Source organism: Heterocephalus glaber, unplaced genomic scaffold (assembly GCF_053883595.1).
Source record: "Heterocephalus glaber isolate CG9 unplaced genomic scaffold, H.glaber_assembly_v1.0 deba00000937, whole genome shotgun sequence".
NCBI lineage: Eukaryota > Metazoa > Chordata > Mammalia > Rodentia > Bathyergidae > Heterocephalus > Heterocephalus glaber.
In genome coordinates this window covers 14,464,060-14,482,672 of record NW_028258173.1, presented here as the reverse complement: position 1 = coordinate 14,482,672, position 18,613 = coordinate 14,464,060, and the positions used below count along the sequence as shown (strand labels likewise).

General features: G+C 37.7%; 1 protein-coding gene across 11 annotated transcripts in view; it reads right to left on the bottom strand.

Moving 5' to 3' along the window:
* Prkca (protein kinase C alpha) overlaps positions 1 to 18,613 on the bottom strand; it is a 428,575-nt gene that overhangs the window by 257,119 nt on the left and 152,843 nt on the right. For 10 of the 11 annotated variants that reach the window (XM_004870264.4, XM_087208196.1, XM_087208195.1 and 7 more), the window contains one exon: positions 1,644 to 1,726. The exons of the other annotated variant lie outside the window; for it this stretch is intronic. In XM_004870264.4, coding sequence (XP_004870321.2) covers positions 1,644 to 1,726 — 83 coding nt within the window. The remainder of the gene's footprint in view (positions 1 to 1,643; positions 1,727 to 18,613) is intronic. 11 annotated transcript variants of the gene reach the window in all.

Below are 18,613 nucleotides of genomic sequence, written 5' to 3'. Positions count from 1 at the left end.
AGCTCAGTTTAAATGCCATTTTCTTGGAGAAGCTTTTTCTGGCCACCTAGAGTAGGTGCCTTATATATAGTGCACCTGTATCTTATCTTCATTAGTGACTCTTTAGTGTTTACCTGCCCCCAGCAGGATGTCTACAAGGGTAAGAGACAACTCTGTGTCAACTCTTGTATCTTAAGGCCCAGAACAGAGTTTGATATTTAAATTTTTAAGAAAGTATATGTAACCAAAAGAAGGAAAAACAGGAAGAGAAAGAGGTGAGACAGAAAGTATTCACAATCCTATAGCCCTGCCTGCATTCCCTACCCATTTTGATTAGGCTGAAATTACAAGATATAGAAGTGAAGTGATAAAAGATAAAATAGGAGGATGAAGATGGGAATAATGAGCAAAGAAGTAAAAGGATCACTACATGATGGCTTTGGGTATCTTTAAAAACAAAGTAATAAGACAGCTTTTTAGAAAAGTTGGTATGCTATCTTCTATTTTTATCTCTAAAATGTTCCACGTGGAGATAATATCCCAGAAAAAAGGAAAATACATGAAATGAAGGGGAAAAATAAAGGCACATAGCATTCATGAACTCTGGCTTCCTCCTCCACAAAGTTGTAAAATAAGGTGACCTTGGAGGTGTCCTCTGGTTCCTATGATGGGCCTTTGTAGTAACACAGAGCCCAAGGAACACACTTAATGCAGCCACTGCTGGCATCTTAGCAAAACTGGCATGTTCCCATACACGTAAGAACAACACAAACATGATTCCTTCAGAGCCCACTGTGAAAATGTCATTGTCTGAGAAGGGAAGACTTTCGCCCTGCCTGCAATGAGAAAGTCACCTCAAAATCAAACTTTTGTGAACAGAACAAGTACTAAACAAGGAAGCAATCCTCTGAATACAATGACTTAAGGATGTGTAACTAAAATGGTCTGGCAAAAGCAATTCAGAAATAGAAATATCAACTAGTCTGGACCTACTTTCCAAACTTTTCAGTTAAAACATCATTCTTCATGTTACACTCATGTTTCCCTCTACCCAGTACATTTTAGACATTGGTATTTCCCATTTCCTCACTCTCCCTTTCTGATCTCATCTTTTGTCAAGAAGAGAGACAACAGACACACCCAGAAACAGGCAAAATTAGGATGCAAATATATTAACTGACTGGGTAGCTTCAGAGATCACTGCTCATGAAACAGGTGTATGTCCATCAACAGCAGCAATTATAATGCATAACATAAAGGCAGACACAAATCTCATGAAGCAAACCAGGAGCAGTTTGTTATGTTGGCCAAAGCCAATGATAGTCCTATTGTGCATAAACTTTGAGAAACAAACTGAAGGATGATTTGTGTTCATTGTAAAATTTGTCAACGTAGCTACTGCTATAAATTTGTGGATTTACTCAATGTGGCTGCTGAGTGGAAAAGCACAAGGTAATAATTCTCCTCAGAGAATATCTCTGAGAAATGGCCCAGGCCTCAAAAGAACCATAAATCTGTTCATTAGTGCAAGCCAAAGTTACATGAGACTAATCAAGGAGTCTTTTCATTAGTAGTATGTGCCAAAACAACAAATGCACAGGCATTAAATGAATAACAAAGATCAGAATTTCACATTACCATGAAATGTTTTCCAGACTACTTACATCAGTGTCAGGTCCCTTATCTGCACCCGGACAAGAAAAAGTAACAAATTCATGGCACCTCTTGTGAACCACAAAACAGCAAACTGGTGGAGAGAAAAGAAAATAAAAATTAGAATGCTCTAGATATATAAGCAGGAATCAAAATTTAAAGTACAGTATTTTTCATTGTCCTATACCAAACACACACACACACACACACACACACACACACAAAACTATTTGTAAACATTACATATCCGGTGGGTAAAATAAAAATTAAATACAAAGAGAACAATTTAGTATAAATTTAAAAATGACTATCTCTAACTGTTGGCTGCAGGGCTTCTTCAGCGGAATTCTGAACATAAGAAATTCATTGCAATACTAGCCTAACCTATAGACAACAATCTGTTGAAATGAAAACTAGTTGGGGTGCAACCTAACATCTTCTAGTCTAATATTTGCCTGTTTGGTACAGATGTTGTTACCAGTTAGGAGAATCCCTACAAATAGAGCAAAATTTACTAAAAAGCAAGTATTTTCCAAGTCAACATGGTTTTGGTAACTAATCCTGAAGATGAATCAATAAAATAATTTAATTGTTTTTTAAAAATTTTTATTTTATTGGTACATTTTAGGTATACAATATAATGACATTCATCATTGGAAATTTGCACCTTTACATAATCTCTCTTGGTTCTTATTTTTTCCCCTTCCCCTGCCCTCCCTTCAACCCTCCATCCCTCCCTATTTACAAAGATTTTGTTTCCATTTTTTCCTTTTCTCATATTAATTCCATTCCCTTCTTTCCTTTCCTGTACTCCTCCCACTCTTCCCCTCTGCCCCTTTTCTTCCTATTTCACATTATCTATTATACCTTTTAGTCCTTATTTACACTTTCAGTTTCTCACACTAGAGAAACTATTTGGTATTTACACATGTGTCCTATTTATTTCACTTAAGAGTATGGCCTCAATGTGCATCCATTTAGCTATAAATGTCTCTAATTTCTCATTTTTTATGACTGAGTAGTACTCCATTTTATAAAAAAACCACATTTTCTTTATCCAGTCTCCAGTTGATGGGCAACTGGGCTGCTTCCAACTTTTAGCTTAAAATAATTTAATTGTTAAGAGAAATGAGTAAGTAATCCCTAAAGAGTTTTCTCAGATGACATAATATGGAGGATACGAAAATAAATGACCTGGTGTTTGAGGAGCAACCTCTACCATACTACTTGTATTTGCTGAGTAACAAATATGCCTACAAATAATACACTGTTAGAAGCATTGGGAAAGTTCTACATTCTATTGCATGGTCTGGTTTAGAATATTTGTTCCTTCCAAAACCCATCTTGAAATCTAGTTGCCATTGTCGTGGTTTTGGGAGGCAGAACCGTGGGGAGGCTGCTAGGCCATGAGGTTTTAACCATCATGGATGGGATTAATGACATTACCCAGTCTTGGGTATTCTGTTACAGCAGCAGAAAGGAACTAGGACACTGAACAAAGAAGACTAGAACTTCTCAAATTCTTGGCTCATGCACTATTTTCTTCTTTCACCCATGATAAAGCAACTCCCTGCACACATGTTGATAAATGGAGATTCAAGAGAGTGAGTCATGTCAGTGGGTGGGAAAGGACAGCAAGTTTGCTGAGAGCTGAAATCCCAAAAGGAGATTAAGTACTAAGCCAAGTACTGAGAGACTGCTTAGAAGGCCTTGAGTGGCCACAAAGAATTCAGAAAATATCTGATAAACACTGGAAGCTACTGAAAGGTTTAGAACAAAGAGTAACACACAAAGCAATGATTCAGAAGTGCAAATGGGGTGACAGGAAGAATTTGAAGGTTCAGTTAGAAGCCTCTTGCACAGCCTAGGTATGAAAATAATTGCCCATCATTGTTCAAGCTACTAAAAAACAGAGGTAATGATACCAGAGAAATTCCAGAACTGATAAGACTTGCTGACTGACCACACAATACCATTTAGAGAGCATCCTACTGTGTGCTGGGCATTCTATTAAGTCCCTTCATATGTATTATCAAATTGAATCCTCACAAGAACACTATTTAATATGCTTTGATATCTACATTTTTTGGATGGGAAAACACTGGGTAGATCCCCAGAGTCCAGCACACTGTAAGCATACACTTTCTGAATGAGAGAGAAGAAGGGAGGTATGGACAACAAAGAGACAGATGGATAGACCAACAGATAGAGGAGAGTCTTATCTGAGGTCACCCATCCACTCTGTGGTCAAGCCAAGATTCATAATAACGACTGGTCGACTCCACAGCCTCTTTTCCTTCCTCCATGTCATATCCAATGATAGGATTTCAGTTACAGAAAGAATATTAGAGCTGATGCCAAGATTTTTCATATGGGTGATAGAAACAACAAAATATTTACATATGTACACACAAATTTATATAAACCCAAAGGATGAAGATATGGGTTTGCCATATTTTGGAAGAAATGAGGGATGATTTTCTTTCTCAATAGTTATCTTTTAAAGTAGCTGTAATACAATGTCACTGTAAAAAGTATACATTCTTTAAAAAAAGAAATGCATCCTTGGCATTGAATAAGCCAAGAGCTAAATGAGTAAGTAGGAACCATCCACAGAAAAGTTAATAAATGAAAATCTTTTACAGTGAGCCTCCCTTTAGAAGTGAAGCTGCTCTGGGTGAAGGATTCTCTAGGGCTGCCACAGACTACCTGCCAAGCCAAGCACACCTGCTTGCCATGCAGTCAGGAGCAAGAGGTGAGGGGAAAGCAGAGACAGGAGCCCCCCTGGCTGCCAAGCAGTGCTGCTTAGAGGAGCCCCCTTTCTACCTTGTTTCTGCCAAATGCATCTTGATTGCAAAATTCTCCAAGGACAGATAACAAAGCAGTGCCGTGAAGACACAAATTAATCTAATCTGCACACTCCCCCAGACACAAAGTCATCTCTCACTCACTGGAATTAAAAGATCAATTACTAAAGGAAAGAGGTTACAGCAGTGTTACTCCCTCATCATAGTTTATTATGGAGATGGTGTTTTGAAGGAAAAATAAGCATTCTCGTTTCCTACTCAATCATTCAAACATTCAAGTCTTTCTCTCTTTTTTTTTTAAACCATCTCTACATTGAGATGAATACTGTTAAGAAAACCCATATTTATCAAATCCCTTTGGAATGACAATTTGGTTTTGTATATGTCATTTCTATCTGCATTTACACATCAATGCAATTACATACCTTTAGCTGGAAGTGTTTCTATTTATACCTCAAAATATTTTCTTATTTCAAATTTTATTTTGGAAATGAACCCAGCCCTCATTGGCTGGTATAATTTGCAGGGGCAGCAACATCTCCACCTAACCACAGATTGCTTCCTTCAAGCCTGCCTTAGCAGCCCCCTCCTCTCCATCCTCACATGGAAACTTCCCCTTTCTATGAATAGATTCATTCAAAAGGAGGCAGACCGAGCACCTGGATGGAAGCTCCCCCGCTGCCATCCCAAGCTCCTAGGGCAGAGAAGCTGAGCTGGGCCCAGCACCCAGAAGGAAGCTCCCCTGCCGCCATCCCAAGCTCTTAGGGCAGAGAAGGTGAGCCGGTCCAAGAACCCAGAAGGAAGCTCCCCTGCCACCATCCCAAGCTCCTAGGGCAGAGAAGGTGAGCCAGTCCCAGCCCCCGGAAGGAAGCTCCCCCGCTGCCATCCCAAGCTCCTAGGGCAGAGAAGGTGGGCCGCGCAGGCACCAGAAGCACCCTCCACCCCACGGAAATAAGAAAACATGTAAACAAGCCTCAAAAACAGACTTCCAGATCACCTACAGCAACCCCAAAGGGAAATGAGATGGAACAATCTGATACTCAACAAACTGGACTCTCTGAACTGGCAACAAAAGAGGATCTGGAAAAAATGAAATCAGAAATAATTACTCAGAAAACAGCAAAGATTTCGCTCATGGTGCAAGACATGGTTAATAAATCTAGAGAGGACACAGATAAAAAAAAATAGAGGATCTGAGGAACATGATGGAATCCCAAAATAGGAAACAAATGGAATCCATAAAGCAGATGCAAACAGATTTCCAGGAGATTTAAAAACTCCATCAAAAGTCTGCACAGCCGAATGAACCAATGCAAGGATAGAATTTCACATATAGAAGATAAGATTGCAATTAGTGACCAGGAAAAGAAAAATTGCTTTAAAATTGGAAAGGAACCATGAGAAATCAATCCAGCAGCTGCTAGACGATCCAAGGAAGAATAACATAAGACTGACTGGAGTCAATGAAGAAAGAAGAGAGAGTGCAGATGACATAAAAAAACTCTTCACAGAAGTGATGGCAGAAAACTTCCCAAGCAGGGGAAAAGAACTTCACACACAGATAAGTGAGGCATATAGGACTCCAGCTAGCCTTGATAAAAAAAATCTACACATAGGCAAATAATAGGATTCCAGAAATCCAACAGAAGAACAAAATTCTACAAGCAGTGAGAGAAGAGAAACAAATCACCTACAAAGGAAAGCCCATCAGAATCACAGCAGACTTCTCAGTGCAAACCTTCAAGGCAAGAAGAGCTTGGAGTGATGTATTTCAAGCCCTAAAGGAAAACAGCCTCCAACCCAGATTGATGTACCCTGCAAAACTATCTTCCAAAATTGATGGAGAAATAAGATACTTTCATGATAAAGAGCACCTCAGGAACTTCATGAATATCAAATTGGCACTCCAAAAAATTTTAGACAATACCCTAGGAAAAGACAATGAGGATCACAACTCCAGGAAAACCAGCAGAATGAATCCATTGGGTGTGACAAATTAAACGCAAAGGGGGAGTATCCAACAAAAAGAAAAAGTCATGACAAGGCTTTTAAAACTTTTAACTTCATCTCCCTAATGAGTGTATAATTCAATCTTGTTATTGTATTGATTAGTATTTTTCTGATTCTAGAGTTGCACACCTTTCTTTGTGCTGTACTGGCTATCATCTTCTTACGTCTACTCTTTAATTGGGTTGTCTATTAATGAGCTGTAAGAAGTCTTTATATATTCTGGTCATAGGTTATATGCATTGTAACTATGGTCTGTTTAAGGACTACTTTTCATTTTAATGATGTCATTTAAAGTTCTAAATTTTGATGGAATCGCATTTATCAATTTTTTTCTTTTATACATCATGTCTTTTGTATCCTAGGTAGTTCTTGCCTACCCTAAATTCGTAAACATTTTCCCTTATAATTTCTTCTTAAAGTTTTATACTTTTAGGCTTTCATATTTAGGTTCATAGATGCCTTCAAGTTATTTTCATGTATGGAAATAAAGGGTTGAGGTTAATTTTTTTATATACAGATACCAGGTGTTCTAGTGCCGTTTGCTGAAAACACTATCTCTTCCTCAGCTCTTGAAATGAGTTTATATTCTATAAAATGCTAATGTTAAATAATCTTTCAAAACTCAGTGGACCATATATGTGTGGTTCTATTTCTAGATTCTCTGTTTTATTCCAATGATCTATATGTCTTTCCTTGCACCAACACTGCCTTGATTACTGTAGCTTTAGAAGAAGTCTTAAAATTAGGTACTAAACATCTTCCAACACTGTTTTTGGGTTTTGTGTGTGTGTGTGTGTGTGTGTGTGTGTGTTTTTAACTTTTCTAAGTCCTTTGTACTCCTACATAACTTTTAAATTTCAATATCCAATTCTTCATTTATAGCAAGTATACACAGACCCGAATTTTTATATATACCTTGTGTTTTCTAAGCCTGCTAAATTTAAATACAAGTTCTAGGGGCTCCTCGAGATTTCTTAGTATTTTCTCTGTAGATGATCATTTCATCTACATATAAAGATTTTGCTTCTACCTTGCCAATCCTATCCTAATTGTATCATTTTATTGCCAGACTATTTTGGTGGGGTCTAGGTTTCAAAGTTTAATGGACAGATAAAGAGTAAGCCTATCTGCCCTTGTTCCCCACCTTAAGGAGAAAGCATTGTATCTTCTCCATTTATATAAGGCATTCTCACTGGAAGTATGGAGTACATGTCTTTAATCTGTTGAGAAGGTTCTGTTTTACTTCTAGTCTCCTGATAGCTTTTACCATGAACAGCTGTAGAATTTAGTCCAATACTTTTTCTCCAACTAGTGACAGGATCATATGGCTTTCTCCTTTCCTCTGTTAAAATGATGACTTTTGGGGGTGGACCTTCCAATGCTGAACCAACACTGCCATCCCTATAACAAAACCACTTTCTACATCCTGCCAGATCTGACTTCTAATAGTTTGTTTTGTTAAACAAATTTTTATCTATGTTCATACTTTTTTCTTCTATTATCTTTATCCAATTTTAGGAGTAGCACAATGTTGAGTTCCTAAAATGAGGGGAGAACTGTTCCTTCTTTTTTCTGCTTTAATTGTTTGATATAATTTATCAGTTAAAATGTATATGAGCCTGCTGCTGTCATATAGGTAGATTTTCAAGCTAGGAATATACTTTCTTTAATAGGTGCTATTCAAATTTTATATTTTCTCCAGAGTTAGTTTCATTAATTTGTCTTCCAAGGTACTTCTTAGAAGTTGTCAAATTTATTTCAAAACAGATTTTTGAAATATGCTTTCTATATCCTTTTAAATTCTGTAAAATCTGTGGTAATTTCTCCTAGATCTTGATATTGTAATTTTAAAAATGTATAACTGATATTGTGTAACAGGAAGAAAGGGTCTAAAGGTGCAGGGGAAGTGGGAGGGGTAGGGGAAAGGAAAGAAGGGAAAAGAAAAAATATGAGAAAAGGAAAAAAATGGAAACAAAGTCTTTGCAAATAGGGAAGGGTGGAAGGGGTAAAGGGAGGGCAAGGGGAGGGGAAAAAAAAGAACCAAGATACTCATGTAATGGTACAAGATCCCAATGATGTATGTAACTGTATTTTATACCTAAAATGTACCAATAAACTTAATGGGGAAAAAAAAAAAGGAGGCAGACCAAGAGTCATGGGTTTGCAGAGAGTCCTCACAGGGTTATCTGAGTTGGATAAAGACCCTCTAAGCTGGTCAGAAAATTCAGGATTTATAAATGAATTATGTCCAAAGGAAAAGAAAATTGAATCTGCCTGTGCCTTAGAGACTTAGGAGAGAAGCTGCCTCCTCTAATCCTCACTTTCAGAGAGGGGAAAAGGAAAACGACCTTGGAGTTGGGCTGACTCTGGCTGGATCCAGCATTTGCCTAAGGAAGATTGTCCCAGAAAACCAAGTAATGGCCAGAGATCCAAAGCCACTGATGGCTGGTCTTAACCTTTGGTTTCAAGTTATGAACTAAATTGGGTAATGCATAATTTGTAAGACAATATAGCTAAAACATCTGAGTAGCATTTCTAGAGTAGTTGGAGAAAAAACCGAAAATGGGCTCAATAAAATGAGAGAATGTACTTGGCTTACATGGAGATAGCCAGCTTAGGTTTTCCTCTGGCTGAACACTGGGAGTTACTATTTTCATCTTTTGTATTTTAAATTTTAAAGGAATTCACATTATCGTGCTAAATGGAGCAGAGAGTTGGGGAGGAGGGGGATCAAGGTGGTATCTGTCAGAAGGTATACCTTCAATAAATATCTGCCTGACTTCGGCAAGCAGGAAGGCAAATTAAAGATGGCTGCTACCCAGCTGAATGAAAGTGAAGACACAAACCATGGCAGATTCCTCCTGCTCCATGGTCTCTCTGAGGCCAGACTCTTGGCCCATAAAACATCTGTTAGGAAGCATAGGTTGTGCAGCAACTCACTAAGATGAAGCCTCATTTTCAAAGACCAAGGGTCACCTGCGTTTGCATAACCAAATGAGAGGTTTTAAAATAGGAAGCTATCCTGTAGCTTAAAGACACAAAGTAATTCATTCCATTACTTTCTAAATACAAAATCACTTTCCTCTAATCCTCTATTTGATATGCTTATGCTTCCAAACAGGGATGTATGACACATGAAAGGCACAAACCACGTTGAGTACATAAAGCAATGGGACAAAAAGTAGGAGAGACCGCAAGCATAGTAAAATAATGATTCTTAAATTGACTAGTGTTTAAAGCTGAAAACAGTCTAGTGATCCCTATCACCTGCTAATCTTGCTTATGGAAATACATAAGATGAGTGAAAATTAAGGGGAATTTTCCCCATCTGTTAGAACAAGTAACAATCACCCAATTTTCGCTCAGGAATTCAAAAAATTTCAAATAAAAAATAGAAGTGTGTTATGACACTGTCATGTTGATATTAACAATGGTTCTCAAGTCATGCCTGTTTGAAGAGAACAAAACTCAACTCAAATAAGGGATATGCTGAAAGCAAACAACCAACATGAGTGCAACACTCCTTCTGACATTGCTCTCTCCATGAAGGTGAGAATTAACTTGTCTACAGTGGGTCTTGCCCCATTAGATACCCATGGGGGCCCTGAGAGTTGCTACTCTGTCCTAAGTCATCATCATGCTGACGAATGCTTCAGGAATCTTGATTCTGGACACTGTATCCTAGAGAGTTCTCAATTCATGCATGGAGGTCTACCAATAATAGAGTATGGTGCAATGATGCTCACACAAAGGAATCAACTGCAGCAGAGTGCTTCCTTGTCAATTGATGCAAATTCCTCCTGAGGGGTGGCACCAACACTGACCATACACAAACCAGTAAGTGATGCAATGGCTCTAACCTACGGGAAAAGCTCAGTTAAAAGTACTTAATTACCATTTCATATTCATTTGGGCAGCAATTATTTTTTTAAAAGGGGGGAAGAACAAAAACATAGTATGAAAATGTTGGCAAGGATACAGAGAAATTAGAACCCACATCTTACTGCTGATGGGAAGTAAAATGATGTATCTATTGTGGAAAATGCATTTAAGGTTTCCTACAAAATAAAACATAGAACTGTCATATGACTCAACAATTCTATGCCTAGGTATAGACCCAAAAGTACTAAAAGCAGGTACTTAGGGCTCACAGAAGCATTATTCCCAATAGAAAAAAGATGGAAACAACCCAAATGTTTCTCAACAGATGAACAGATAAATAAAAGCTGGCATATGTATACAGTGGGATATTATTCACCTCTAAAAAGGAATAAAATCTGGACACATGCAACAACATGGATGAACCTTGAAAATATGCTAAGAGAAAAAAGTCAGACATGAAAGGATGAACACTGCATGAAACCACTTATGTAGTACTTAGAATAATTCATTGGGATAGAAAGTAGAATTGAGGTCACCAGGGCCTGGGGGAAGGAGAGATTTGGGAGTTGATATATAATGGGTTCAGAGTTTCTGTCTGAAATAAGTTTTTAAATTCTGGAAATGGATAATGGTGACAGTTCCACAACATTATATATGTAGTTCATGCCACCAAGTTGTATATTTAAAAAATAGATTAAATGATAAATTTTATTATAATATATACTTAATACCATAAAAATATTTTAAGTGCTGAATCAACCAAGATCAATATTTATAAAATTATATGTAAAAGGCATAGGAAGTTACAGACAATAAAAGTTAAACACTTGCAGTCCTGCATGTATGGATTTTTTGTGATTATTCATGTTCACAGTTGTGCTTTAGTCAAAACTCAAGAAAGAATATCACAAAAGATTACTTGCTTCCATTCCATAAAAATCTGAATAAAATCAGTGCCAGAACATGGCAGGGACATGAGGGAAATTTAGCTTTCAGAGCCAAGAACTCTCATGACAGTTGAGGATTCAAGTTCACGTTCCTCAACCTTCCCAGCACACCTGCACACAGTAAACATCAGTAATGAAGATGGAAATGAGGCCTTTCCAACTGCAGCTTTGGCTCTCTTACCATATTGCTGGGACAGCACCTTTTTTTATACCTGTCATGGACTTCCATGTTCATTAAGAGGGAAAATATGCAATGCTATGGATTATTTTCCATTTGTCCTTTAAAAAAATAATTCCTTTCCCCTCAAGTCCAAATCATTTTGAGTTTAAGTCACAGTCATCTAAAATGAAACATAGGCATAAAAATTCCCTAGTATCCAAAATTAACGGGAAAAAAGCTACAGTGCAACAAATTCTGAATTGAAGGAATAATCTATTAAATTTAATAGTAAGACTTTGTTTAGAATAGCAGACTGGTAGCTGAGCTTTCCTGAGGTCTTTTTTCTTTAAATATGTAAATGGCTGCCATCATGTGAGATGGTTTTAATTAAATTTTACTCAGCTAGAAGGGATTAATGAAAGGTAATGTCACATCAAAATATAACGAAATGAAAATTTTCAAGGGAAGTCAACCATTTTTAGCTTTGTGGGTAAAGTAAAAAATTGAACTGATATTACATTTGCATGTTAAAAGAAAATTATTGGTTCCAGATTTATAACAATGAAAACAGTCTTCTCCTGGAATACATATTAAAGTTGTATGAAAACAAATCAATGTTCCTTATCACATAGTATAAAGCATGCCATTCTTCAAATGGCACATAGGTTTTATCTCTAAGCACTTTACACAAATGCCCCATACTTGCAAAACTCCCAGTATTCCCATTTTTAACCAGGAACACATCCTCTCCTTGCTCCAACTTCTCCAAGAGAATAATCTTCAACTCTTCTCTCAATTTCTTTTTCCCTAATTTCACCAATTTCTCCTGAGCTTCCATTTTTTACTTACCTCCCCGCTGGGATCTGAGATCTACTTTGAAGAATTAAGACAACAAATATAGGATTAGAGAGAAAGAAGATTTGAGGGTGCCACTTAAGTTACTGGACAGAGCAACTGTATAAATGGGGTTACCATCTTGTAACCAAAAGGGAATCTTGGACGAAGCTGAAAGCATAGAAGATGAAGGAGAGAGGGAAAGAAAAGCCAGATTTTGGTATTAGCATAGCATTCACCCTCAGACTCTCAGTCATGTGAACCACGAAGTACCCTTTAGAAATGTTATTTTCATATATACCCATACCTTCATATACACCATAAAATTTAATATGCTTCAAACAAGATCATATCATACATCATTTTATTATACCTGTTTGAAATGATTTTTCTGGATTTCCAACAGAATAATCTTAAATGCCAAAGGGAGAATTGGCAGATTGTGAAATATTAATGGAGGAGACTAAAGAGCAAGTGGGAATCAGCTTGGACTTGGAGTGAATTGTTGTTTAGACAGGGCTTTTGGTTTCGGACAGGTTGAGTACAATGTGCTGCTAGGTGACCCAAAAGGACTTTTCAGGCTAACAGGTGGAACTTCAGGGTCTGAAGCCAAAAGATAGAGTGCTACAGTCCAGGATTTGAGGGGTATCTGCAGGAAGGAGAACTCCAACACACAGAGGAAATCCTGGAAACTTTCTTTTTTGTGGCTGAAAGGAGAAGGCAGTCTAAGAGGTGGGAGGAAAGTCAGCAGAGATCTGGGGTCTGAAGAAGGTTAAGAAATGAAACCTCTCAGGAACAGCAATCCCCAATATAAAAGGATCCAGCACAGTCCAGGAGAAAATATGATGGCAATAGTGGGATTTGACAATTACTGGTCCTTTATGGTCCAAAAACCACACACCTGGAAGAATGTAGATAATGACAGCCACACAAATGCAAAGAGACAGTTGCTAAATGGTATTCCTTCTTTTACCCATTTCAAATTATTCCCATATTTTTCAAATCAAACCTGAAATAAAACAAATTTTTCTGATGCCAAATGTAAATATATGGTAATACAACCTCAATAATTTAGTAACTGTAGCATCACAGGATATCTGCTTTGTAGAACAAAACTTTAAAATCCCTTAAAGGTAAGTATATTACAAATCACGCAAACATGTTTAAAGGGAAATCCAAAAGTTTGCTTTTTAAAGCTCAGATCAAGCAATGCTTTTGTGCTAAGTTCAAAATTATCCAAACAATACAGCATTACTTTTAATTTCATAAAGGTATAAAAGCCTTCAAAATTTTGCAACATGAGCTCCCTATCTGAACACCTGCCACCTAGTATTTATTCCAGGCTTCCTCATTCTCATTCTAAAAAATTTATTGCAACATTTCTACACAAATGTATATCAAACCCATCATTCTAGACTTCTTTCTGCAATATTTTTAAGGCTTTTATTTTATGATTCTTCAATTACTTAAACTGAGGCTGTGAGAGAGATGCAAGGAGGGGAAGAAGTTGAGTTGGACTCTGGGTCTATGTACTTCTCCTTCTCTTCCCTTTTCAGTCTAAAACCTCCTTAGTTTAGTGGAACAGAATTTGTTTCTGTTGCTCAGCTGTAACTCCTAACTGTGAGTATAGTTCTGCATCCAGCATGGACATCTAGGATTACATTTTTTTTTTTTTTCAGCAAAATGTGTGCCACGTTAAGTTTAACAGTGACTCAAATCTTTCTCAAGATGGCAGGCAAAAGAAACTCGCTCTGTAATTCTGGGAAGATGGAAGTTAGTCAAAACATTTAGGACCTATACTTCAATTCTTGCTAAATACAAATAAAAAATGGCCTCATACAGTGAGAATAAAAGCTCTAGCCTTCTGCTTAATCCCTTTTATCTAATGGTACAAGAATTTAGCATACACGGTTAATCGACTTCTTCCTGGGGTGTAGAAATGTGACACAGGGATTTAAACACCAGAGGACATGTTCTGGGGGCTATGTGAAGCAATGTAGCTCTGAAGGTCTCTTTTGCTTTTATCTATCTCTATTGCATATTCTCATTCATATTATGTACCTGTGCAATGTTTTAATGGGACATTTATTCATTCTCTTACCATTTAATTATTCAGTCAGTGTTCATTGAGCACTACTATATACCAATATCCTACCAGATGGGCAGGTAAAGGTATAGGCAAAATAGTTTCTGTCCTTGGAGAGCACAGTCTAGTGAGGCAGAAAAGCACGTAAAAAAGCAGGTATATCTCACATTCATATTCTCTCTCTCTCTCTCTCTCCCTCTCTACTGCCTTGATCCCCTTATCTTTCACTTCTCTTTCTCCTTTAGTTAAAACATTAAAACCAAAGTACAAGGTGTAATACTTAGCATTGAATAGTTTTACCTTTCTTTTCCTTCATTGTGATAGTGAGAACATAAAGATTTCTCTATCTGTAAAAAATTGTAGGTAAAATAATATGCCTGCGATTTTCTTTAATAGACTCCAAAAAGAAAAGAAAAAGTAGAGATAGGATAGATGGAGCACAATTGGTAAAAGCTGACAATTACTGAAGCTGCAAGATGGGTACATGGTCTATTATATTGTTCTCTCTACTTCTGCAGACATGTGAAATATATACAATAAAAAGCTGAAACATAAATAGATGGGATTTTACAAACATAGTCAAACTTTTTTGGGAGATTGAACCAAGGACCTTAACACTGAGCCCTGTCTTTCATTTTTTATTTTGAAACAGAATCTCACTAAGTTGCTAAATTGCCCAAATTGGACTCAAAATTTGAAATTAACCTCCGAGAGTGCTGGGATTACAGGTGTGCACCACCATGCCTGGCTCAAACTTTTTTTTTCTGCATTAGTCAAGGCCATTGGCACCTTATTTGGAAATAGGATTGTTACAGATATAATTAATTGGATGAGCTTATGCAGGTGAAGGTAGGCTCAAATCCAATAGACTGGTGTTTTTATGTAGGGGAATTTGGACACAGATACACTAGAAGAAGCCAAGTGAAGGTAGCAGCAAAGACTGGAATGATGTTTCTATAAAGCTAAAGAACACACACAAAAAATATCCAGCAACCCCCCCAGAAGCTCGGGGCAGGTCATGGAATAGATTCTCTCTCACAGTCCTCAGAGGGAACCAACTCTTGCCAATAGCTAACCTTCAGAATAAAAGGAAAACAAATTTGTGTTCTTTAATACATAACTTTCTTATAGCAGGCTCAGCAAACTAATACATGTACCAAGGCAGTTTCTAGAAAGTAAATACTAAACAGGTGAAAATTAAATGATTTGAACAAGAACAAGTGGCTAGGGATTCAACAGAACCTCTGGCCCCATTAAATGTATTTGTATCACCAATGAATAATGATGACACCCCAAGTACAAGGCAGTAATAACCTATTGCCAGAGTAAAGAACAAAGGTTTTACTAATACTTCTGCAGGGAAAATTAAGGGCCTGAAAGATCATAGATGACTATAAGCAAAAAAGTTATTTAAACTTAGGTTGCTGATAGGAAATGGAAACTGTAAAATTCAAAAATATCTACAGCATCTGTACAGATGTACTTGTTCATGATTATAAACGAGCTTAATAAAATCACAACTCAAAGATTCAACACAGAAGTATAACCAGAAGTCCAAATTAAAATCATTGGCTTTTTCATGTGCCCTACTTATTATACAAGCTGGTGTCTGCAATCATAACCAATCATTCAATGATCATATTCATGTGATGCTTTGCTGCTGGCTCCAAACTCTCTTTCCATTACTGGAGAGATAAGAACAGGGCTTCCAGGCAAGTTCACAACCACCCAGAAAACTAACATGAAGAATCTGCAAAGGGACCAAACCCAATTAAGCAACCCACAGCACTCACCTTTGTGAAGGCTACTACTAATTTAAAAGAGAGTAAACCCAGCCAGGAGTCTCAGAACAAAAGAATCAAAGAGTTCAGAAAAATTCTACCGTAAATTAGGAAACTATGCTTCCTGGAGGCCTTTTGGGGGACTGAGAGGGTGAGTAGTCAGGCCATGACTGTGCCTTGCCTCTATTCTTCTCCCATTTGATCCTAGGCTACTATTTTATGATTAAGTCAACATTTTGAAGTCCTAACAGCCTCCTAAATAGTCAATATCCTTAACTTATACTTGTTACACATTTTTTTGTATTAAATTCTTTTATTGGTACATTGTAGGTATACAACACAATTACATTTCTCATTGGGAATTGGACCTTTACATAATGCATCTTGGTTCTTATTTTTTCCCCATTCCTAGCCCTCCCTTCATGCCCTCCACCCTTCCCTATTTACAAAGACTTTATTTCCATTTTTTCCATTTCTCACCATTTTTCCTTTCCCTTCTTTCCTTTCCCCTGCCCCTCCCACTACCCCTACCCCTTTGGATAACTTATACTTGTTAATAAATAGGACAGTTGGTTGCTAGCTCATGGTTGGGGCAAAGGCCAAGAACTATGTCTATCTTTCTGGTATCCTAATTTCATATTTATATCTAACCTACTCTCAAAATAAAGTTGTATGTGTGTGTATTTGGCCACTCTTTCCACAAATACCCATGAAGCTCCTAAACAGAAGGCCAGAAAGCTTAGCAGGCACTGGGGGCTAGGACTTCCTAAAGCACAGTCCTTTATGGCATCTGCTTAGAAGAGGTAGTAGAAATCTTGAATCTGATTTCAAGGATGGTGTGATGAGAAAATGGAATTCATCCTGCACTGTGCTTGAGTGAAGAGAAGAGGAATCAGCCAAAGAGTGGAGACAGGCCTAGGCCAGAGGCAAGCAGAGGGCCAGGGGCCCTGAAATCTGAAAAGCGAGCATCTTCAAGAAGGAGGAAGCTTGCATTAGTGTCAAGCTCACAAGGGGTCAGGAGGAAGTGGGCTAAGGTAAATCTATAGATGAGGAACTAGAGAGTAACTGTCATACATGGGGACTGGCAGGAAGCTGGGGAGGGAAGAATCAGAGGTAGGGATAGGAAGCATTCAGGTTACTTGAATTCTAGTCAATAAATACTCATTGAACAATAGCTGCCTCCCAAATACAGAGGTAGGCCCTGGTGAGTGTAAAGATCAATAAGGATATGGGCTCTCCAAGAGCTATGCATGGAGTGGGTAAAGTCGGTCATAAAACAGGTCACTTTGGCATGGTGCAGTACATGCACGTAGGAAGGTCTTCCCACTGTGGGACATGAGTACCTACGGAGGGGCTACTTCCCATATATGGGGCAGAAGTGATGCTGATGGTGATGCTGAAGTTGCAAAAGGACAAAGAGCCGAGGTACTTTTCTGCTTTGAGCTAAGGTAGCCATCTGACAAAGTATGCCAGAAAGATGCAAAATTATGTAAAGATGCTCAAGCCACTTCATGCAAACTGTGGAGATGGGTACCAGGTCACCAGAAAATCCAGCCCATATGGCAAGGAATGTGATTCCCATCAAGAGGGAAAAGGTTGCTTCTGATGATGACTCACAGAAGAAAACTATGAAGCTGTCCCAAATATTTTAGTAAACACATTCCATTTGAATCCAGTACTCTCTATTGGTTTGTTTTAGCCATGTAATTACAAAGGTCCTGTCCATGAGTTAGGGAGAAAGTGTTTCATATTTAATGCTTTGGTTTGGCTTTGATTGTAACCAATGGTGGAATGGGGGTGAGGATGGTCTAAGAACTGAAAGAAGGATGTTAACATCTAGTTTGAAAGGCAAGGCTATAGTGCAAAATCACTTCTGAAATCAGAGGCCACCATAATCCAGAGGTAATTTTTAATTCTAAGAGATAAATACATGCAGGAACTTTCCATAAAGTGCTTTCATTTTGTCATGATTACATGGACTTTTTGTGACAAAGTCTGTTCACATTATTATGCAAATTTTTACCCATGTAGCATTCCTCTCTGCTTATCTTGAGGAACAATTCAAAAAGAAACCATAATACACTAATTGCCTCCCTTTTATCAAGTATGTTGGGAACTAATAAAGTATCAGGGACATGGAACACCATATAATTACCAAGCAGTGAGGCCAGGAGCTTCCAAAAAAGAAATCTGAAGGTATCCAAAGGGTTCTAATGCCCATGGGAAACAGTGGGAGCAACTGGGGAAGGAAAGTTTTTATACAAATAAGGACATTAAAGCATCAAGAGCAGCAGAGAAGTGACTGGAAATTAAAAAGGAAGGAAGGATGGAGGGACAGAGAGGAAGAACCGCCATGCGAGATAAATACATTACGTTTCCAAAGTACACATCAGAAAATACAAGGCTGAGTAAATTTTAAAAGAAACATTATATAGTAGCACAATCGGTTAGCGTGCGGTGCTTATATAAAATAA